This window comes from Erinaceus europaeus, unplaced genomic scaffold (assembly GCF_950295315.1).
Source record: "Erinaceus europaeus unplaced genomic scaffold, mEriEur2.1 scaffold_852, whole genome shotgun sequence".
Taxonomy (NCBI): domain Eukaryota; kingdom Metazoa; phylum Chordata; class Mammalia; order Eulipotyphla; family Erinaceidae; genus Erinaceus; species Erinaceus europaeus.
Genome location: NW_026647767.1, coordinates 32,067 through 53,609, shown reverse-complemented (window position 1 = coordinate 53,609; position 21,543 = coordinate 32,067). Strand labels below are relative to the sequence as shown.

At 38.5% G+C, this 21,543-nt stretch overlaps 2 protein-coding genes across 3 annotated transcripts in view; one reads left to right on the top strand and one right to left on the bottom strand.

Moving 5' to 3' along the window:
* Positions 1 to 779: 779 nt before the first annotated feature.
* LOC103117988 (tRNA wybutosine-synthesizing protein 3 homolog) lies at positions 780 to 5,553 on the bottom strand. The gene is made up of 4 exons (XM_060184367.1): positions 5,288 to 5,553; positions 2,670 to 2,750; positions 1,156 to 1,254; positions 780 to 972 (listed from the first exon to the last, which is right to left on the bottom strand). The coding sequence occupies exons 1-4, from the start codon at positions 5,459 to 5,461 to the stop codon at positions 886 to 888; spliced, it is 441 nt and encodes a 146-aa protein (XP_060040350.1). The 5' UTR covers positions 5,462 to 5,553; the 3' UTR covers positions 780 to 885.
* A 39-nt stretch (positions 5,554 to 5,592) lies between these two features.
* Positions 5,593 to 21,543, top strand: part of CRYZ (crystallin zeta) — a 38,246-nt gene continuing 22,295 nt past the window's right edge. Inside the window, exons 1-3 of one of the 2 annotated variants that reach the window (XM_007528110.3) lie at positions 5,610 to 5,720; positions 16,744 to 16,872; positions 19,419 to 19,571. In XM_007528110.3, the coding sequence (XP_007528172.1) occupies positions 16,759 to 16,872; positions 19,419 to 19,571 (267 nt within the window). In that variant the 5' untranslated portion in view covers positions 5,610 to 5,720; positions 16,744 to 16,758. Of the gene's footprint in view, positions 5,721 to 16,743; positions 16,873 to 19,418; positions 19,572 to 21,543 lie in introns of both variants that reach the window. The other variant, XM_016190449.2, reaches the window with a different exon arrangement.

The following is a 21,543-nucleotide window of genomic DNA, read 5'->3' as shown; positions in this document are numbered from 1 at the left end:
AAGAAGTGAAACAGAGGAGACACAAACCAGAAGCTTGATTTTTGATTGTCTATTTATTCTATTCTTTTTGTGTCTTATTTTTAAGTTACCTCAATTTGCAAATTAAGCTATTAGTTTAAAATAGAAAACTGGAAAATTCAGGACATGAGAATCGTAGACAATTTGAAATAAATCAAAAGTCAACAGAAAACATCATGTCAAATTGTAAATATTATAGATTAAAACAGACCAAATGACAGTGTTTGGCTTGGTCAGTAAAGACTGCCATGTTGGAATGGGTTTTAAAGACCATTTAAGTCAGGGGGCTGAAAACATTTTTTTCTTTTTTTTTAATAAAGCCAGACAGTCTTTTCAGTTTTGTGGGTTATATATTATCAGTCACAACTACCCAAATTTGCCACTGTAGAACAAAAGTTACCTTAGACATGAGTTGATCAGGTGGACGTAGTGGGGCTGAGCTAAATTTGGCCCTGAGCAAAGTGCTAGAGCCCTGATCATGGCTAAAAGAAGTCACACCCTGAAAAATTAAGGAGTCTGCTCAGATTCATATCACACAGCTACTGCTCGCTCAGCCATGACATACGTAAGAGGACGTCAGACTCACTGTGATCTTTTCACTACATCACGGTACTAATTAAATCAGGCACTAAGATGAGGAGGGCACAGTACATTGGGTCAAAAGTATGCAGTGAGAAATTCTACAAAGTTAGACGTCAAATGTAAATCTAAAAATTCTGGACTTTGCTTTAAAGGGCAAAATATTAAGTCACTGAAAGTTTTTAAGTAAGGGAATGGTAAGAACATTTGAGGAGGGAGAGACTAAAGGGAGAAGTATAAGAAGGTTATTTAGTCTGGATTACTTCATGATCAGAGATTGCTTTTTGCTTAATGGCATCTTACCAACATAGTTTTTCCTTTCTTTCCCACAGTTATGCCAGAATTTCTGAAACCAGAATCCACTGCCACTGAATGCTGTAAGAAAATTAATTTATTAATTAAGTAGCTCTACACATTGCAGACACAAATATATTCCCAAGGATGTAACTAAATAACTATTTGAATAAACTATCATTGCATTAGTTTTTGCTACAGTCAATGTTTAAAATTACACCTACCCACCTCCTTATAAATGCAAGTATAATTTCAAATTCTTACCAGAATTTGTGCATCCTGCAACTGTTGGCACTGTACATGAAGAACAAATGGTTCAAATTTCAAAATGGCATCACCATCTGCTTTCTTCAGAGCTACAATCTATATGCAAAAAAAAGTGTTAATATGATACGCAAATATATTGTTCTGGTAACCCTGTTACCATACATAACTTCATTGTTTCCCAGAAACTGACTTATTCAGTGTACTGTTTTCACAATAGCTTTTCACTGTTTTCTTAGTCTTTATTTCCAAAAAACTTTAGTCTGCTTATTTTTTTAAAGACCAATTTCCATTTCCTCCATAAATCTCTTGTCATTGTTTCCAACCAAAACTCGATAAAGTATACTATTACTTGAATGCCATATATATATATATATATATATATATATATATATATATATATATTATTAAGTAATATTTTGCAAAGACTATCCTAGAAGCTCTGCTAATGTGCTTTATTGTTAGACTGAGGCACAAGGTGTATCACAAAGTCTATGTAGTGTCATGTCTGAGCTATGATGTACTATTAGGGAGCTGTCAATCTTGTTTGCCTAGCATTCTTATGTAGTATCTCCCTTCCCTTGTACCATCTAATTCTCACGAGACTGTTTTACTGCCAAAAATAACTGATCTCAGGGGCAGTACCTAACATAGATGGGATGATTCAGGAGTCCTTCTTTAGGAGTGGTACATGAATCTTAAGGAAATAATTTTTTTCTCTTATTTTTTTAAAATTTCTTTATTGGGGGATTAATGTTTTATAGTCAACAGTAAATACAGTAGTTTGTACATGCATAACATTTCTAATTTTTTTCCACAAACAATACAATCCCCACTAGGTCCTCTGCCATCCTGTTTCAGGACCTGAACTCTTTGTCGAAGACTGCTGACAGTGACCATCCCTGCCACAAAGCTCATCTGCAGCAGAAGAGACTATGGGGAAACATGCAGCAAGATTCACTACATTATGATAGAAGTAGAATGAGTACATCAAAGATAGCAGCTCTATTCCTGTCTATTCTAGTTAAATAAACTACCTTTTTAAAAAGACAGAACTGGATTTCTAAATTCACTAGGAATGCTGAGTTCCTAACTAATGCACACTTACATGAATTCATTTAAACATGTTAATTTATGAAACTTCATAACCCAATACAGACAGGAAGATTTAAGAAGTAATTCAGTTAAGTAATGTGTAATTTATTTGCATTACCATGCTGATAATATATAGACAGTATCAATTCCTTTCTTCTACAGTTTGTTCCAGATTACAAATTTATTAAGTGGTATAACTGAAATTCAAAATATGAATCTTATGTGTTCAATATTTATGAATTCTTTGCTATGTCCAAGTAAAATGCATCTTACTGAGAGCTACAAATGCTTGCAACACATTTTTGCACCTTTATTTCCCAGAACCAAAAATAGCAATTGTAATTTGGTTAGAATTTACAATTTTTAGTCATTATAATTATGCTTTAAAGTGAATTTCTGAATTTATATAAAAAACTTACCACATCATCTTTTACACATGGTTTGTGCGTAACCAGTAGCCAACAACAGCTTTTTTTCTGAACCTCAAAACCATTTTTACCCTAAAATAATAAACAACATGATTTGTCATATAGCGGTTATAACAACAATAAGCAGAATGCATAGCACTTTGTAGGCTTTTTTTTCTCTTTTAATTAATAAGCCCAAGTGGTGATTTTAAAATTTACTGAGAACACAACAAGCTTTGGGGTAAATTTAAGCAAGAGATCTAATTACTTAAGATAGAGCAAAAACATAATTTTCTTTGAGACAAAATGACTTACTACATATTTTCTGAAATATGGTCATTATTTTGTTGGGAGAAAGGATTGTACATTAGAAAACCCAGAGTAGTACTCTTTTTAATTGACTAGCACAAAATGTCAAAAAATTTTAACTCCTTCTTAAGAATGCACAGTATGAATTTTACTTAGAACTTAGCAATTCTTACTGACGCCTGTTAATGTGTCCTTGGTCTTTATGGACAAAAATGTATGATTTCTGCATTAGATTAGAACATAGTTTAGAAATGAGAAATCGGTTTCAAGAATGCAAATATTTTCATATCAAATTCTTTACTATCTGGAAAAGTGTCTATTTGCAAAGTTCTATTAGTAGTTTGTTTATAAATAGATTCTACCCTCCAGGGCTCTAGAAAGAGAATCAAGGAAACTATAAACAGTTTAAATAACTGTTTTTCTAGACAGAAACTATTTATACAGCGGGTGAACAGGAAATTTTGCTGTCTAGTGGTACCAGGGACAGTTGTGCTATTCCTAAATAACTAGTTAGTCTGTTTCCACTGAATGACCTCAGTGACTTATGCATGTCATCTTAAGCTAGAGACTGTAAATCTTAGGGGCAAAAATAATATAACCCACTTCTAACACGTTTACAATCTTAATGTTGGGATCTGACTTCATGTTATACTCCCTATATCCGTATTTCCCACGTGTGTGTGTGTGTGTGTGTGTGTGTGTGTGTGCATCTCTATCAACTACTCCAATTTCTTCCTGAAATAAGGGAAAGCAATACAGTACACAATGAAAGACTAACAATAACATATAAAATAAATACGTTCAGAAAAAGCCCTAAAGCGGTCCTTACTTCTAAATGAATGTTTGTGTTCAGGTAGAAGAGGGGGACATTAGTAGCCATATCTCAGATATGCAGAGATGTAAAGTTAATGACAGGTAAATATAAAATGAAAAGAATAGTTCAGTTTCAGTAGAGATAAAGATCAAATACTGGAAGTTAGGGACACAAGATTAAATAGAGCAGGGATTTGAATTTTCTGATATCAAAAATGTGTAATAAAAGGTCTCAGCATTAATGAGTGATATGCAGAACTGTAATTTAGAAAGGTGAATATCCTAGCAATGTGAAACACGACTTGGGGTAGACAGGCCCAGAGTGCAGTTAGGAAACCACTGCAGAAATTCAGGTGAGATAAGTCAGTAGCGGTGAGTAGCGAAATAAGGGGTGTGTGTGTGGGGGGGGGGGGATGCGAACAAGCTGCACAACAATGCTAGCGCTTAGGAAGAAATATGAAAATGAACAGGGCCCACTAACTTGAGGAACCAAATGATTGCTGAGGCAATCTAACAAATCAGCTTATGAGTTTGATGATTATCATGCTTTAAATTAAGTCTTAATATTATAAGTAATACACAGCTAACTAAGTAAAAAAGAGCCAGGAACACATTTGGTTGTTTCCCAGCTTCCACACATATATAATCTCTAGAAAGTATATATGGGCCAAGTGGTGGTGCACTTGGTTAAATGCTCACATAACTGTGCAAGGACCCAGGTTCAAGCCCCTGGTCCCCACCTGCATGGGGGAAACTTCACAAGCGAGGAAGCAGGGCTGCAGGTGTCTCTGTCTCTCTATCTACTCCTCAATTCCTCTCTGTCTCTATCCAATAATAAATAAATAAAAATATTTTTTAAAAAGTATGCACACACACACACACACATATTCTCTTTACTATCTTAAATTCAAGGGCCAAGGAGAGGGCTGAGATAACTTTTCCTACAGTCACGAGCCCATAATTCTCCATAAGTGATTACGATAATAATAATAATAATAATAATAATAAATAATGCCTGAGGGTGAGATGACATCAAAGTGTAAACAATCAGGACTGTAATAATGGAGTGGGCCACTAGGAGGCAGTAAGCTCCTTAACCAAAGGGAAGATAGTAACAATGACTCGCAAACTGGTTGAAAACACCCATCTCTTCAGGTGGAGTAGCCACCACATTTAGAAAACAAAATTCTCTTGACTCTTGAAACTAAATACCATTTTCAGTCCAACAGTTTCAGCATCACCTGGCGGCCTGCGAGAAGGGCAGACGATCGATCACACGACACCCAAGACTTACGGAATCTGAACTTGTATTTTTAAAGATCCCCAAGGGATAAACACACACATTAAAGTTTTGGGAACTCTGGCCTAACTCACCCCCCGCATGTCACGGGGAAAGGAACCGATACCACCTCCCCCACGGACAGAGGGTCTCGCACTGGGTGGACACAGCGTTGCCCAAGTCGTGAGCTACGAGGCATCAGCCCGATGGGCAAAAGGGGAGGCCTCACCCCATCCAGCAGCACGATGCGGCCAGCGCAGGAACTGGTGGTGAAGAACCGTTGTCGTCCGTTCAGGAAGTGGACAAGCTCTACGATGTCCTCGTCCAGACTGCCCTTCCGGCTGAAGTCCGTTTTGCTCAGACACTGTGCTTTCCATCTGCCGAACTCTGCGCTGCGATCCATGAGATGAAAGAAGGGAAGCGGTTTACTTCCGCTTTAGTTTCGCCGCTCCCTGGGGGCGGCCATTTTGAATGGAGAGGTGGCCAAAAGGCCCAAACTTCCTCGAATACGCCCCCCCCCATTCGCGAAATTTTGTCTCTTCCTTTGTGGGTGGGGTGAGGGCGGAGCCTGCAAGTATTGGCACCTATCAGACCCGCCTCCTCTCTTTCTGTGGACCCTGAAGGATCCACCAAAGATTGAAAGCCCCCATTTCTGGTCTGGGGTAAGTGATTTTAAGGAGTTCTCTTGCTTGGTTTAGAATGAGAACTTCGCCGCCGCTTAGCCAAAGGTTCTGTAGCTGAGGGTTAGGAGTTGCAGGCCGAAGTTCCTCCCCTCCACTGTCTGCAAGTCCTTCTAATGCCCAGCGCTGGTTTCTAGCCCGATCTGCAACCAGACTCCCAAATTTATAGGGCGCTGATTGTCACTCTCTCAGACTCAGGCTCATCTCCAGCTAGTTCCATGTACAGAAGCCTTGCCTTGGGCATTATTGCTGTAACGTGTGTCTCTGCTGGTCTCTGCCCTCTGCCCTGCTGAGAGAGATTTCTACTCTTTGGACCTGCAGCTGCCAAGATTCCCAAACTTCTTTCTGCCAGGCTTTTTCCTGTTTTGCCTTGAGTGTTGTTCTCTTGTGCTTGGAGAGAAATAGACTTTTTTTTTTTTTTAACATAAACTTATTGCTAGGAAATTCTTAAAAGAGGGGAAAATGTAAATAACCAGGTAACCCTGTTGTAGGATGCTTACAAAGTTATTAGAGATTTAACAACAAAAGCATGATTAAACCATTTTGAAGGCTAAACTTTGGGGCCCTGGATACAGCATACCTATGAGATACTGGCTTCAATCTAGCCTCTAGCAATAAAGGCTAAAGTTAGGACCCTTTGGAAATATTAGAAATAACTTGTTTCAACTGAAACTTTAGGGACTTTGGTCACTTGCATATATTGATCAAAGTAAATACCCTCAAGCTCTGTTTTCCTGGTATTGAAGAACAGTCTGCCCAGTTTCATCCAGTATCAACTCTTGTTTGAAGTGGACATGCTTGGTTCCATACCAGTGAAGTAAGGCAAGATTTTCCAGTCAACACTAAACCTCGGCCATTTTTTAAATAACAATAAAATAATATGCTTAAACAAGACATTCTTTCTTTTTTTATTTCTTTATTGGGGGATGAATGTTTTACATTCAACAGTAAATACAATAAATCTATTGATTCTACATGAATAACATTTCTCAGTTTTCCACAAAACAATACAACCCCCACTCGGTCCTCTGTCATCCTTTTTGGACCTGTACTATTCCCCACCCCCACCCCAGAGTCTTTTACTTTGGTGCAATACACCAACTCCGGTTTAGCTTCTACTTGTGTTTGCTCTCTGATCTTGTTTTTCAACTTCTGCCCGAGAGTGAGATCATCCCATATTCATCCTTCTGTTTCTGACTTATTTCACTTAACATGATTTTTTTTCAAGCTCCATCCAAGATCGGTGAAGTCACCTTTTAAAATAGCTGATTAGTATTCCATTGTGTATATAGACCACAACTTACTCAACCACTCATCTGTTGTTGGACACCTGGGTTGCTTCCAGATTTTGGTTATTACAAATTGTGATGCTATGAACATAGGTATACACAAATCTTTTGGGATGGATGTGTTGGGTTCCTTAGGATATATTCCCAGGAGAGGAATTGCAGGATCATAGGATAGGTCCATTTCTAGCCTTCTGAGAGTTCTCCAGACTGCTCTCCATAGGGGTTGGACCAATTTACATTCCCTCCAGCAGTGCAGGAGGGTTCCTTTGATCCCACAACCTCTCCAGCAAAGGAGTGAGAATGTCATACCTCAGAGTGAGAAGTGGTATCTCATTGATGTCATACATCAGAGTGAGAAGTGGTATCTCATTGTTGTCTTTATTTGCATTTCTCTGACAATCAAAGACTTGGAGCACTTTTTCATGTGTTTCTCAGCCTTTTGGATCTCTTCTGTGGTGAATATTCTGTCCATGTCCTCTTCCCATTTTTGGATGAGGTTATTTGTTTTCTTGTTCTTGAGTTTGGCAAGCTCTTTATATATTTTAGTTATTAACCTCTTGTCTGATGTATGGGATGTAAAGATCTCCCATTCTGTGAGTGGTCTCTTTGTTTGGGTATTGGTTTATTTTGCTGTGCAGAAGCTTTTTAATTTGATGTAGTCCCATAGGTTTATACTTGCCTTAGTCTTCTTTGTAATTGGATTCACTTCACTGAAGATGTCTTTAAAATTTATGCGGAAAAGAGTTCTACCAATATTTTCCTCTAAGTATCTGATAGTTTCTGGTCTAACATCAAAGACCTTGATCCACTTGGAATTTACTTTTGTGTTTGGTGAAATATAGTGGTTCAGTTTCATTCTTCTGCATGTTTCAACCCATTTTTTTCCCAACACCATTTGTTGAAGAGACTCTGCTTTCCCTTTTTAATAGTCTGGGCACCTGTGTCAAAGATTGGATGTCCATAGGTGTGGGCGCTCACTTCTGGGCTCTCAATTCTATTCCACTGGTCAGTGTGTCTATTCATGTTCCAGTACCAAGCAGGTTTGATGACAATGGCCCTATAATGCAATTTGAGATCTGGGAGTGTGATGCCTCCAGTTCTGTTCTTTCTTCTCAATATTGTTTTGGCAATTCTAGGCCTTTTGTGGTTCCAGATAAATATTTGTAGCATTTGTTCTATTCTCCTAAAAATTGTGGTTGGGATCTTGATGGGGATAGCATTACATTTGTAGATGGTTCTGGGTAGTAGATTCATTTTGATGATGTTAATTCTTCCAACCCATGAACATGGAATATCTTTCCACTTCTTTGTGTCTTTTTCAGTTTCCTTGAGTAGTGACTCATAGTTTTCAGTATATAAGTCTTTCATTTCTTTGGTTAGGTTTATTCATAGATATTTTATTGTTTTTGTTGCTAGAGTAAAAGGAATTGATTTATGGATTTCATTTTCTTCTAACTTAGTGTTTGCATAGAGGAATGCCATTGACTTTTGAATGTTAATTTTGTAGCCTGACACCTTACTGCAATGCCTGATGATTTCCAAAAGCTTCTTGCTGGATTCTTTATGTTTTCTATGGATACTATCATGTTGTCTGCAAATAGAGAGAGTTTGACTTCTTTTCTTCCAATCTGTATCCCTTTAATTCCTTGCTCCTACCTCATTGCTATGGCAAGAACTTCCAAGACTGTGTTGAACAATAATGGTGATAGTGGGCAGCCCTGTCTAGTACCTGATCTGAAGGCAAATGCTTCCAGTTTTTCACCATTGAGTATGATGCTGGCTGTAGGTTTGCTATATAGAGACTCCATTATCTTCAGGAATTTTCCATCTATCCCCAATTTTTATTGCATTTTGATCATAAAGGGATGTTGTATTTTGTTAAAAGCTTTCTCTGCATCTATTGATATGACCATGTGGTTTTTGTTCTTGCTTTTATTGATGTGGTGGATCACGTTGATTGATTTACATATATTAAACCAACCTTGCATGCCTGGGATAAACCCCACTTGGTCATGATGAGCAGTCTTTTTAATATACTGCTGTATCTGGTTGACTAGAATTTTGTTCAATATTTTAGCATCTATGTTCATCAGAGATATTGGTCTGTAGTTTTCTTTTGTGGTTTACAGGAGACATTCTTGACCAGCAATAGAACATTTTTCAATGGTTGATTTTCCTTCCAGATTTTCATTTCATGCCAGATGATTCTTTATACAATTTAGTTCTGTTCTCTTACAGTGTATTCTTGCCCTGGCTTTGTGAATTGATGTTGGCACTGTATTAAAATTTACTTCTCACAACTTTCCATCCCTCTTAGTTTTAACCTAGACCAAAATGGATTCAAGTGTAGCATGAAAAAGATCACTGAGGAAGAATTTTACATTCCATACTTCTTAGATTGGCAAAGTACAGCTGACAACCTTTCATAAATAAAGAAAAAATTAAATCAAGGTACTCTAAATGATGCTTAAAGTTGATATGTAATAAATAGAAAACAAAGCTATTTGAGGTATAGCTAAGTTAAAAATAAAATGCACAACACTGTGCCATTTGCAAAGTGCAAATGTTTTAATCTGAGTAATAGAATTTATGTGCATCCTAAGTTGTAACTAACCTTTACAAGGATCCTATAGTAGGAAGTATTGCCCCCATTTTACAGATGAATAAATTACTAGCTTTCATAATAGAATCACATCCTGTGTGTCTCTAGTAGATCTACTAACTTATGGGCACTTGAGAAGTTTCATACTTAGAAGCAGATGCCTTAATCATAAAATACACAATCATGCCTGCAAGTTAGTTCCGTTTTGTATTCTTAATTCAAACAGCTTCACTATTGTCATTGTAAAGTCCAGTTCTGAGAAATTAAGGGCGCTCAGTGCCAACATTTCAAAGGATTAGGTGGATTATACAATAAAGGAAAATGTTCACATACATTTAGGTCTTGGGTTCTAACTCTGCTTCTATCTGCCCAGGGTAAGTCTCTTAGATTCTTGGAATGTTTTCTGATCCATAAACTGATTGGTGATTTTATTTTCAGTTTTGTATAAAATTAGATGATAAATATAATAACTATTGCTTCTCCACCTATTGTTGAGACAGTGAATTTGGGCTGGGGGAATAGAACAAGGTAGTACAACAGACTTTAGGCCTGAGGCACCAGTAGTCCTGTTTTATTCAATCCCCCTGCACCACCATAAGCCAGAGCTAAGCTGTGCTTTGGAAATAAATAAATAAGTAAACAAGTAAGTAAGTCAGTAAATACAGTATAGGTGATAACTATTTCTTTTTAAAAATAAATTAGATACTGAGTGATTTGAGAGTCATCATACTACCTCACCTCTCCAAAGTTATATCCCATTAGGGAAAGATAGAAATAGTCTGGGGGTATGGATTGACCTTCCAAGGCTCATGTCCAACAGAGAAGCAATAATAGACGTCAGAACTCCCACCATCTGTACCCCAAAAAGAATTTTGGTCCATCCATATTCCCAGAGGGATAAACAATGGGAATGTTTCAGTGGAGGGAATGAAACACACAACCCTGGTGGTGGGAACTGTGTGGAATTTTACCCCTGTTACCTTACAATCTTGTTAATCAATATTCAATCACTAAGAAAAATTAAAAGAATTATCATACTAATATGCATTATTTAATTCTTATTGTTACATTTTTTGACATAGTACATGTGTTATGAAACCATAGTAATCTGTATGTACTTGAGGGGATTCAGAAGTAATGAGAGCAGACTTCAGCTTGATTAATTACAGTGGCAAAAGTTCTATGGAAAATAAAATTGATAGAAGCAAAGTAGAAGACAGTGTTGTCAAGGTCATGTCCTATTTCTTTATAAGTGCCATAGGGTAAGGTAGCAATACACAGGGGGCAGTGAGTGTGGAAGGTTGTTTCTAAATTGAGTCTTAAGAATGAGTGTCTTCCTTTTTTCTTTTTTCCCCCAACTGAGCAAATGTCAAAATATAGGGGAGGGGGGTGATCTAAGTGCTAGATATCTTTGACAGATTCTATTTCAAAGTAATTGTGCTTTTGTTATTGCTAAACTTTTGAGAGGATCATAGTAATGTCTGTTGGTGAAAAGATAAATGCCAGTGTTTGTGAGAAATAAACAGATAAGAAAAAAACAAACACACGAAAAAGAAAGAAATGGATAGGAAGTAGGTAGATACTGAAAATGAAAGGAAAAAAAAAAATCGCTCATCTTGCCTGGTGTGTGTTTCCTGAGGGAGAGAGTGAGACCACAGAGTGAGCAAGAGCTAGGAAAGAACTGTGGGTATTTTCTCTTTGCCCCTTTGTTCTCTGAGTTTAGCACAGTGCCTTGTTTACTCTTAATGTTCAAAACACCTGGACAAAGAAAAATAAGATCTGATATTAATGTTTTCTTTAACTGATTCTCTAGACTGTGAACTCTTTGAGACTAACGGTTTATTTATTTTTACAACCAGTATCCTGCAAATATGGTTACTGCATATGTTTTGATGAATAAGAGATTGGAGAGAAAAATAGAAGTGAAAAGAATAATGATAAATACTATACACAGGAGTAAACATTTGCCAGGTTCTGTACTTTATGCTTGCCACGTCCTTAGCATAGTAACCCTGAGTGGCATGGCAACCCTGTTTTTATATAAGGAGGCTCAGCAACTTGACTGCACTGCCCAAGGCTATATGGCTAGTAATTGATAGAACTGGGATTCATAGCTAGAGCTGTGATTCCAAAACTCATGTTCTTTCTTTAACACCATGCTGAAGACAAAAAAGGAGGCGAGGGGAAAATATGTTTTTAGTTCATAATGGAAAACTGATCTTTGCCTTTTTTGTTTTATTTTCTTCAAGCTTTTCAATTTTATGTGTGAGACATCCCAGCTTGAGTGAATGACTAAATAGATATAGAGCAGGGAGGGAGTCAGGCGGTAGCGCAGTGGGTTAAGCTCAGGTGGCGCAAAGGATGTGTGTAAGGATCCCAGTTTGAGCCCCCCCCCCACCTGCCTGGGAGTCGCTTCGCAAGCGGCGAAGCAGGTCTGCAGATGTCTTTCTCTCCCCCTCTGTCTTCCCCTCCTCTCTTGATTTCTCTCTGTCCTATCCAACAACGATGACATCAGTAACAACAAGAATAATAACTACGACAATAAAACTACAAGGGCAATAAGAGGGAATAAATAAATATTAAAAAAGAAAGAAAGAAAGCAGGGGGATGCGGAGTGTGAATGTGAGCCACCTTTTCTCAGTCCTAGCTCTGACAGTTTCCTCACCTTCAGAGATTGCTACTATGCATGTGGCTTATTTTATGCTTGCAGGCTACTCCTACCTCCCTTTTTTTTCAAGGGCTGCCGTGCAGAGTGTATCACTGATAAACAACCTCTCAGCATCAGAAAATGTTTCTTTCTCCTTTGTGTTAGGCACTTTGTTGAATATCAAGAACATTCTATTAATAATGCCACCAAGATACATTTAATTTTATTTTGTTTTTTTTAATTTATTTTCCCTTTTGTTGCCCTTGCTTTTTATTGTTGTTGTAGTTGTTATTGCCGTTGTTATTGATGTTGTCATTGTTAGCTAGGACAGAGAGAAATTGAGAGAGTTGAGGAAGACAGAGAGGAGAGAAAGACAGGCACCTGCAGACCTGCTTCACCGCTTGTGAAGTGACTCTCCTGCAGGTGGGGAGCCAGAGGCGGAATCTGAATCCTTACGCTGGTCCCTGTGCTTTGCGCCACATTTCACCCCAGCCTCCCCATATATGAAATGGTCTCTGTTTCGGTCCTATGTTGAACTTCAGTACAGTAAAAATCTGACTTCTTTAATCTCATATCCTGGTTTTGCAGTACTTTGATGTTTTAATTACTGGTGGATGATGCATATGATCATTTCAGAAGTTAGCAAAGATGTTTTAGGTGACTGAAGAATTCACAATATCTGATGTGGTTACTTTCAAGAAACTATGATAATCCACAAATAAAATAATGAGGATACAATCACAATCCTTTCATTACATATCTAGAGGTACAGACAGTTCCCATAGTCAACTGTCGTTAAAGTTCGGGGGCTCCAGTTGGCCGGGCTAGCTTCGTGGCAGTAGACAGAGACTCGAGGACACACGGCTGGGCAGAGAAGCTGCAGTTTAATCTTTATTCACGAGCAGGCAAATCACCACACCATGTGCTTCTCCATCTTTCTCCTCCGGTGGCCGCGGCAAGGACTCTGGAAGTCCGTAGGGGTTAGGGGGCGGGGAGAAGGGGGCGCGCGAAACTAGCAGGGGCCAAACCACAATCTCCCAGAGGCGGAGGGAAGGGGGGGGGATGAGACCAAACCAACATGAAGCATACCAACAATTCCCCCTTTTCTTTTTAACTAAATGACCATAGTGTCAGGGGTGTGGGGTGAACAGAAACCTATATCATACAGGCATTTTCAAAAAAGAAATTGGAACAAACATGGAGGAACATGTAAGCGAGCAACAAGAACCAGTGTGCTGCCAAGGGAAGGCCTGAGGGGGACCTTTTTTTTTTTTGCCTCTGGGGGGCGTTACTTGCCTTGACGGGCATTTTCTAGCATGTGAGGAGGGTAAGGCCTAGAGTCTCAAGGCAGCTGGCTGCAGTCAGTGTTTGAGAAACCCAGCAGCATAAAGGGAAGCTGCTAGTTTTGTGCAAAGTGTCCAAGAGGTGTACCAGTGTGTCCGATAGAAATGCCAGTCCAAAGCAGATGTCCACGGAAGAATGCCAGGGGGTGGAACGTTGTATGAGGAAGGTCAGCTGTTGGAATTCTGCTTTTCTGTAGAGAACTTGACAGCTGCAATTTACTTACTATGAAACAAAACTTGTAGCAGGTTAGAAGTTTACCACAATTGATAACTCTATTACAATTGGAAGTCTTTTTTAGTATGATTTTAAGGTTGTTTAAAGTTTAAACAATAGAATGTGGAAAGGTAAACAGAAGAATCATGGAAAAAAAAGCCTCAGGTATGAGAATCATTAGCATAACCATTGTGTAATCTACCATTTCTAATTGAGAAGGTAATCGAGAGTTTTACATATCAACAAGTCTGTTTAACCTTTTGTTACACCCATTTAAGATGGAGACACACTCTAGGTGTGCGCAGTTTTTGTTTTTTTTTTTTTTTAGACTAACTTAGTTAAAATATATTGATTTTTAACTAATTTTTACCTCAGACTTTAAATGTAAGTTAATTTTATCTTTATGAGAATTACGTTGAAAACCTTTTTCATTTAACTTTGTCTGGTAAGAATATAGCCTTAAAGTTATATTTTTAGCCTTAAAGTTAATGTTTACCAAACTTTAAACACACACATAAACATGGTCTTTAATACACAAGGAGAGAAACCTTTGTTACGAAGACATGTCATTTAAAACACGAATTTAGATCTATACTGTCTTAGTTGTTGGGGGGGGGGTCACCATCCAGAGGTGGCCTCCCACACAGCTCCACTTCTAGGAATTGTAGGTTGCGATCTCTGGACGAATCTCTGCGTATTCTAACTTGTCTGCCTTCAGACCCAAGTTTGGGATCTCAGCCAGGGGGCCCAGTTTCAGCAGGGAGCCCGTGGTCTCCGGGTGGTCCAGGATCTGCCCAGACTTCATAGCAGAAGGGCGGGCGGGACAGCCGTGCAGAAGGTGCGGGCCAAGGTGCCCCAGGGTGGCGGCCAGGATAGGCAATAGCCCTGTCCGCCATGTCTGCTGCCCTGCTCCCGGCGGCTGTGCAGCATGGAGGGAGCCCGCGCCCAATGCCCTGTGCCATGTGGCGGCTAGCTGGCTCTTGCAGGCGGGCATTGGGCAGAAACCACAGTGTGGCACAGAACGAAATGTTCCAGAAACAGAGAAACAGTCTCATGAAGAAAGGGCAGAGGCCTTTGGAAACCTCTTCACAAGCAGAAAAGAAGGCCATTGTAGATAGGTAGGCAAAGTTTTCACTTATCTGGGGGGATGCACAGGTCAGGTCCACGTGGGCGCCATTTGTTGTTAGAGTTCATGGCTCTAGTAGGCCGGGCTAGCTTCATGGCGGTAGACAGAGACTCGAGGACACACGGCTGAGCAGAAAAGCTGTATTTCTTTATTCAGGAGCAATGATTCAAAAACTAACCTAAAACTAATCACCACACAGATCTGTCCTGCATCTTTCTCCTCCGGCGGCTGCATCTGGACAGATCTGTGTGGTGATTAGTTTTAGGTTAGTTTTTGAATCCTTGCTCCTGAATAAAGAAATACAGCTTTTCTGCTCAGCCGTGTGTCCTCGAGTCTCTGTCTACCGCCGCGAAGCTAGCCTGGCATACTGGCGCCTCCGAACTTTAACAACAGTCAACTACTTTTATATATTTATATATTCTTCGCATTGTTTTATAGTTTAACTCTGGCTTTTCTTTTTACTTGAAAACGTTAGCTGTAATATATAAGTAATCACATAATAAAACATCATTTTTAGTTTCTAATATTCTCCTTTTTGTTATAAAGTGTGAAATTCAAAAAAAAAAAAAAGCCACGTGTTTCCACATGGATAAATTGGTGGGGTCATCTGCCCAGAGAAGTCTGGTTGGCCTCATGGTACCATCTGGTACCTGGTGGCTAAAAAAAAAAGAGTTAACCTATAAAGCCAAACAAATTGTTGACTATTCATGAACCTCAAGGTTGGAATATTGCAGATGAAGTTTTTTTTTTTTGGGGGGGGTCCTCTGTTTTGTAGGTAGCTAGTAGGCCTATTTTAGTTATATTCCAAAGGGCCCATGACTATACTAGTTGTTTGTTTGTTTACTTTCTTTTCTGACCCTGACATCTGATATGCAGATGGACCCGAGTTATTGTCTGGGGAGATGATGTCATGGATAGCCACCTTTTAAGAAGGTAGTTATAGCTTCTGCCTGTGAGTGAGATCATCCTATATTCATTCTTCTTTTTCTGACTTATTTCACTTAACATGATTTACTCACTCACTCACTCACTGATTCATTCATCACGCACTCACAGGCAGAAGTTGAAAAACAAGATCCAAAGAGAAAACACTAAACAGAACTTGGAATCTATTGCTCTAAAGTAAAAGACTTTGGGGGTGGTATTGTTATGTGGAAAACTAGGAAATGTTATGCATGTACAAACTATTGTATTTACTGTGAACTGTAAAAGATTAATCCCCTAATAAAGAGAAACAGAAAGAAAGGAAGGAAGGAAGGAAGAAAGAAGGAAAGAAAGAAAGAAAGAAAGAAAGGAAGAAAGAAAGAAGTTGTAAAAATGGGTTTGGAGATGGGTATAGAAGGCTTTAGTTATCTAAAATTTTAGCTTTTTAAAATACCAAATTTGTTAAAGTTTGGTAGCAGGTAAACATGTTCATCATATCTCTATATTGGAATATTTCTATTTATCTAATGCTAATAAAATCAGTTATTAAAATTTCTAAAATATTGCAGCAGTTCAACTGACACTAAAGGAAACATATGGCATTATGCCATACTATGTCTGTCCAGAGGTTTTGTTTGTATCTTTGAGACCCTTGCTGAAGTCCCTGAATCCCTAGGAAGTAATATAAAATATTTTGCTTTGTAGATGAAGCATTTGTAAGATAAAAGGTCCTTTAACATGAAATGAACTCAGTAGTAAGCCCATAATTTAAATTGTTGTTTGAAAATTTGTTGGATCTGTTCCCCACTAGGGGATAAACTGATAGCATTGCTTTTTTTCCTTTTTTTTTTTTTTTTAAGTATCTAGATCATATCATGGCTGCTACTGGACAGAAGTTGATGCGAGCCATCAGAGTTTTTGAATTTGGTGGACCAGAAGTCCTGAAAGTCTGTTCAGATATTGCAGTACCTGTTCCAAAAGATAATCAGGTAGAAATAATTCCTTAACTCTGGTAATAATTACATAGACTGTGAGTATCCCATCAAGTTAATGTTCACAAGAAGCATTAAACTTTGTAAAAACATTAAATTAGGTTAAAGTTTATACTATATATATATATGTAACCTCTGAGAAAGAACATAAATTTAATAATTTAGTGCTATAAATGCATCCAGAAAGGAATATCCTTTGTACTAGAAACTTTTTGAAGTTGAGAGTCATTGTTGCATTACAATAATTGGATTTTTATGAATTGGTCATATGTAGTTTTGAACTAGCTATTCTGAAACAAACTTTCATAATTTTTATTTTGCACATGTTGAGGAAATATTTTCTCTGTATATGTACTTTTACACATTTAATTTTAAGAAAGTTTAAATATAGAGTTTAGTCATTGATGGTGACTTTAGCAAAATACTTTTTCAGTAAAATATATGTATTTTTAATACTGAATTTTCCATGGCTTCCTTTTTTTGTTTGTTTGTTTTTAGCTTCTCCTGTTTTTTAATTTAAATTTTTACTGAATAGAGACACGGTGAAATCAAGAGCAGAAGGGTGATAGAGAGGGAGAGATAAAGCAAAACACCTACAGCACTACTTCATATTCATGAAGTTTTACTTTTGTAGGTGGGATCCAGGAGCTTTAACTTGGGTCCTTGCTCATGGTGACGACATGTGCTCTCAATAAGGTACACCATCACCCGACCCCTTCTATGGCTGGCTTCTAAGTCTAATTTCCTTAGCAAGCCTTAAGAAAGGTTATACTATTTGACTGTAACTTATCTTTATCATGCCTTCTCAAAAAAATGACTGTTACAACATGAAACTTTGATTTCCCCAAGAACCCTTTTCATTTCCTCTGTCTTTGCACATACTATTCCTTTTACCTTAAAAAAAAATCATTTTTTAGGGCCAAGTGGTAGAACATTTAGTTGAGCACACATGTCACAGTGCATGAGGACCTAGGATAAAACCCTCAGTTTCCCACTTGCAGGGGAAGCTTCATAAGTGATGAAGCAATGATACAGGTGTTTCTCTTTCTCTCTCCCTAGCTACTGCTTCCCTCTCGATGTCTCTCCGTCTCTATCCAATAAATAAATAAGTCTAGAATATCCCTTTACTCCCATTTTGAAAGAATTTCTGTCCATCCTTTAGGATCAGTCCACTCTAAGACTGCTATATTTGTAAAAGCTTCCTTACTTTTATGTCAGAAGTCATTATTCTGTATTAAGGTAAAATTAGCTTCCATAGTATTAATAGGTGTGAACTCTAAATCTCAATGTATTGTTAATAGAAATTCTTTCTCATGCACTAAGTTCAAACATTCTAAAATGCTGGTCGGTAGATCTCCAACAGAGACTTAGGGAACCTACCCTTTTTTTCCATTATGTGACTCTTCCATCTCTAACACCTGACTTCTGAGATCACTGTGAGAGTGTAGTCTTGATGGATCAGACCTAAAGGTTACTCATTCACTTTGGCTATTTTTCGGGGTGTCTCTCTCCTTCTCTGGCAGGGTGGCCTCCAGGGGAAAGGTAACGGGCTGGTTCTTTCTCGCTCACGACAGGGGTGACATGAAGTAAAAGACACCAGGGGACTCTTAGCGTGAATCTAGAATCTGAGTCCTTAGAGTCCCAGAATCCTAGAGTCCGTTTATTAGCAAAATTGACATGAGTTAAATAGAAAAGCAATGGAGGTAATTATTGTTGAAATATGACAGAAATTATAGGTTTCTTAACAGTCAGCATGCCCCCAAGGTAGGGGGCTGGTATGACAGGAATTGATGAGATACAAAACAGTTATTTTCCATGACACAAGCAACTTAATTATCCAAAGGTATTTGAGAGAAGCATAGGGGTTAAACCCGTAGGGTGTGACAGAAAGAAGATGAATATCAAAAGGCCATATAGTTTGGAATTTCTCTTGTCTGGGGTCTGAGGTGGGTGATGAAGTGTGTGATAAGATGTGTTCTTCTGTGATCAGAAGGTGACTTTGAATGAGTGAATCTGCAGCCATGTGGCCTGCAGTTAATGGAGGGAAGTACTGGGGTATCTGTGGGCCTGAGAGTCAAGAAGGAAAGAACCAAGTCTGAGTTTCCCCCCTTATGCTCACCTCGGTTGAGAGAGACTTACCAAGAGGTTATCTTCTCAGACCTCCATCCAAAGATGGGGGTGGTTCTCCCTAAGCTCTATCAGGCTTACACATGTTCCCAACAGCTATTCATAACTGTTAGGTGGCCAGAAAATAATATTCTACCTATGTTACAGGTGACAGAAGAAATAAGTTTGATACCACATAGTAGTTTCTTCCACAGAGTTCCTCATATATTTCTACCACTGTTTTCCCAAAGTGTTTTTAACATAGCAATAAGCCAATCTACCTGATTTATTTACTTTGATTATTAACTGAATGTTTATTCACTGAGAGCATTTTTTTCTTACTTAGCAAGCTCCTAAAATCAGTATAGCCCTTGCATAATGCCAAATAAATAAGTGCCTGACTGATCTGTGTAAAATAAAGTTTTTTGTCATTACAGGTTCTGATCAAAGTCCATGCCTGTGGTGTTAACCCAGTGGAAACATACATTCGCACTGGAACTTATAACAGAAAACCATCCTTACCCTATACTCCTGGTTCAGATGTGTCTGGGGTTATAGAAGCTGTTGGAGATAATGTATCTACTGTCAAGGTATTACAATTTTAATTATATCTTTTTCATGTTTTTTTTTCTTTAAACATTTTAACTTAATTTTAAAATGTGTCTGTGATGAAGCCTTTATAAAGCTCCATTACACAATTTTTGCCACTTGGCGGACTCCTCTAGTCAAGAAGAAGTTAATTTTTTTTCTTTTTTTATTACCAGAACAATGTTCAGCTCTGGCTTATGGTGCTGCAAGGGATTGAACCTGGACTGTAGAGCCTCAGGCTTGAAGTCTCTTTGTGTAACCATTATGCTATCTATCCCCCACAAGAATTCATTTCTTTTTAATCCAGATGTGTTGCTTGTTTGTATTACTGGTAATAAGTCCCGAGTAATCTCTGTACCTTCACATTCCCATAGCACTTATGTGTGATACTTCTAATTTAGCAGGAATATTTAGGGGAAGTTACCAAAGAAGGAAATTACACTGTTTGTTAAGTCTCAGTAACATACTTTTGGTCAATATTTCTCCTTTGGCTAGTTCTGCTTCTGTTTCTATCCATGTCATGCCAGGTTCCCCTGCATTGCTTGCCGCTTTGGTCTATTTACATAATCATTGTTTTGTTTGAGACCTGCACTGGTTTAATTCCCACTGGTTTGCGCTCCTTTTCCACTCTGCCCCCTCTCCTAGTCACATCCTGTTTTCCACCTTTTAATCCCCACTGGTTCGCACTCTTTCCACTCCTCCCCCTTACCCTATGTACTTCCTTTTTCCACCCTGCCACTTCAGTCTCAGAAGATATTTAAAGGCAGATCAATAAACGCAGCAGGGTATTGTTTGTTCCCGCTCTGGGAGTTCCATAGTCTCTCTGGCGCGACACTAGTTCCTAATCCCTTTCCTGCGCAGCAGCCTAGGTTGGCTCTGGTCCATTTCTCTCCAACCCATATAGCACATGCCCTCAGGCTAGCCCAACAAAATACAAGCTAAACTAATTTTTTAAAAGATTTTATTTATTTATTAATGAGAAAGATGGGAGGAGAGAGAAAGAACCAGACATCACTCTGGCACATGTGCTGCTGGGGATCGAACTCAGGACCTCATGTTTGAGAGTCCAAAGCTTTATCACTGTGCCACCTCCCAGACCACAAAGCTAAACTGTTTTTTATTCCTTCGATACACTTAACTTCACAGAATAAAAGGAATGATGGGCCAGGAGACAGTTGATCAGGTAGAATGTCCTTATCATGTGTGAGACCCAGTTTCAAGGCCTAGTATCACATAGGGAGCGGTATAATACCAAGATGGTAGAGCAAAGCTGTGGTGTCTCTCCCTCTTTCTCTGTCTCTCTCTTCTCTGAAATAAAAATGAAAAAGTTGGTGGCTAGGAGTAGTGACCCCTTAAATGAATTTTTAAAGTTAAGGGAATGCTGATTCTCTTGACTAATAATTAAAAGTTGAAAAAAAAAAGTCAAAGTCACTGTTGTTTCTGAGATCTCTGACTCAGACCAAAGTGATTGAGCCAATGATAATGTTATGGCCAGGGCGTTTGTAATTTATACACCAGAAGAAATATAAAGCACCAATAGCATTTGCATGTTCTAGCACCTTTCTGCTGGAATAGCCTTGCGGGCAGGAGAGAGAGATGACCAGGGACTCATGGCTGAGCTGGAAGCAGTATCTCTTTATTGACAAGTGGGGATGCGGTTCAACAATCTAATCTCTTCTAATCACAACACAATTCTGTCCTGCATCTCTCCTGAGGCGGAAGAGTCAGAAACAAGGATGTACGTAGGATAGGGGGTGGGGAGAAGGGAAAAGTATGAACCAATGAGGATTAAACCAATGTCCCGGAGGCAGGGGAGTGCTTAGTTAACAGTGGTTATGTAAATAGAATATATAGTAAGTAATACAAGCGAACCTAATGTGATGATCAAAACAGAAGGTCTTATAAGCAGGATTTAGAAGCATACCAACACTTTCCTAATAATTCTTTGACCTGCTCAACTGTGGCGGCATATTT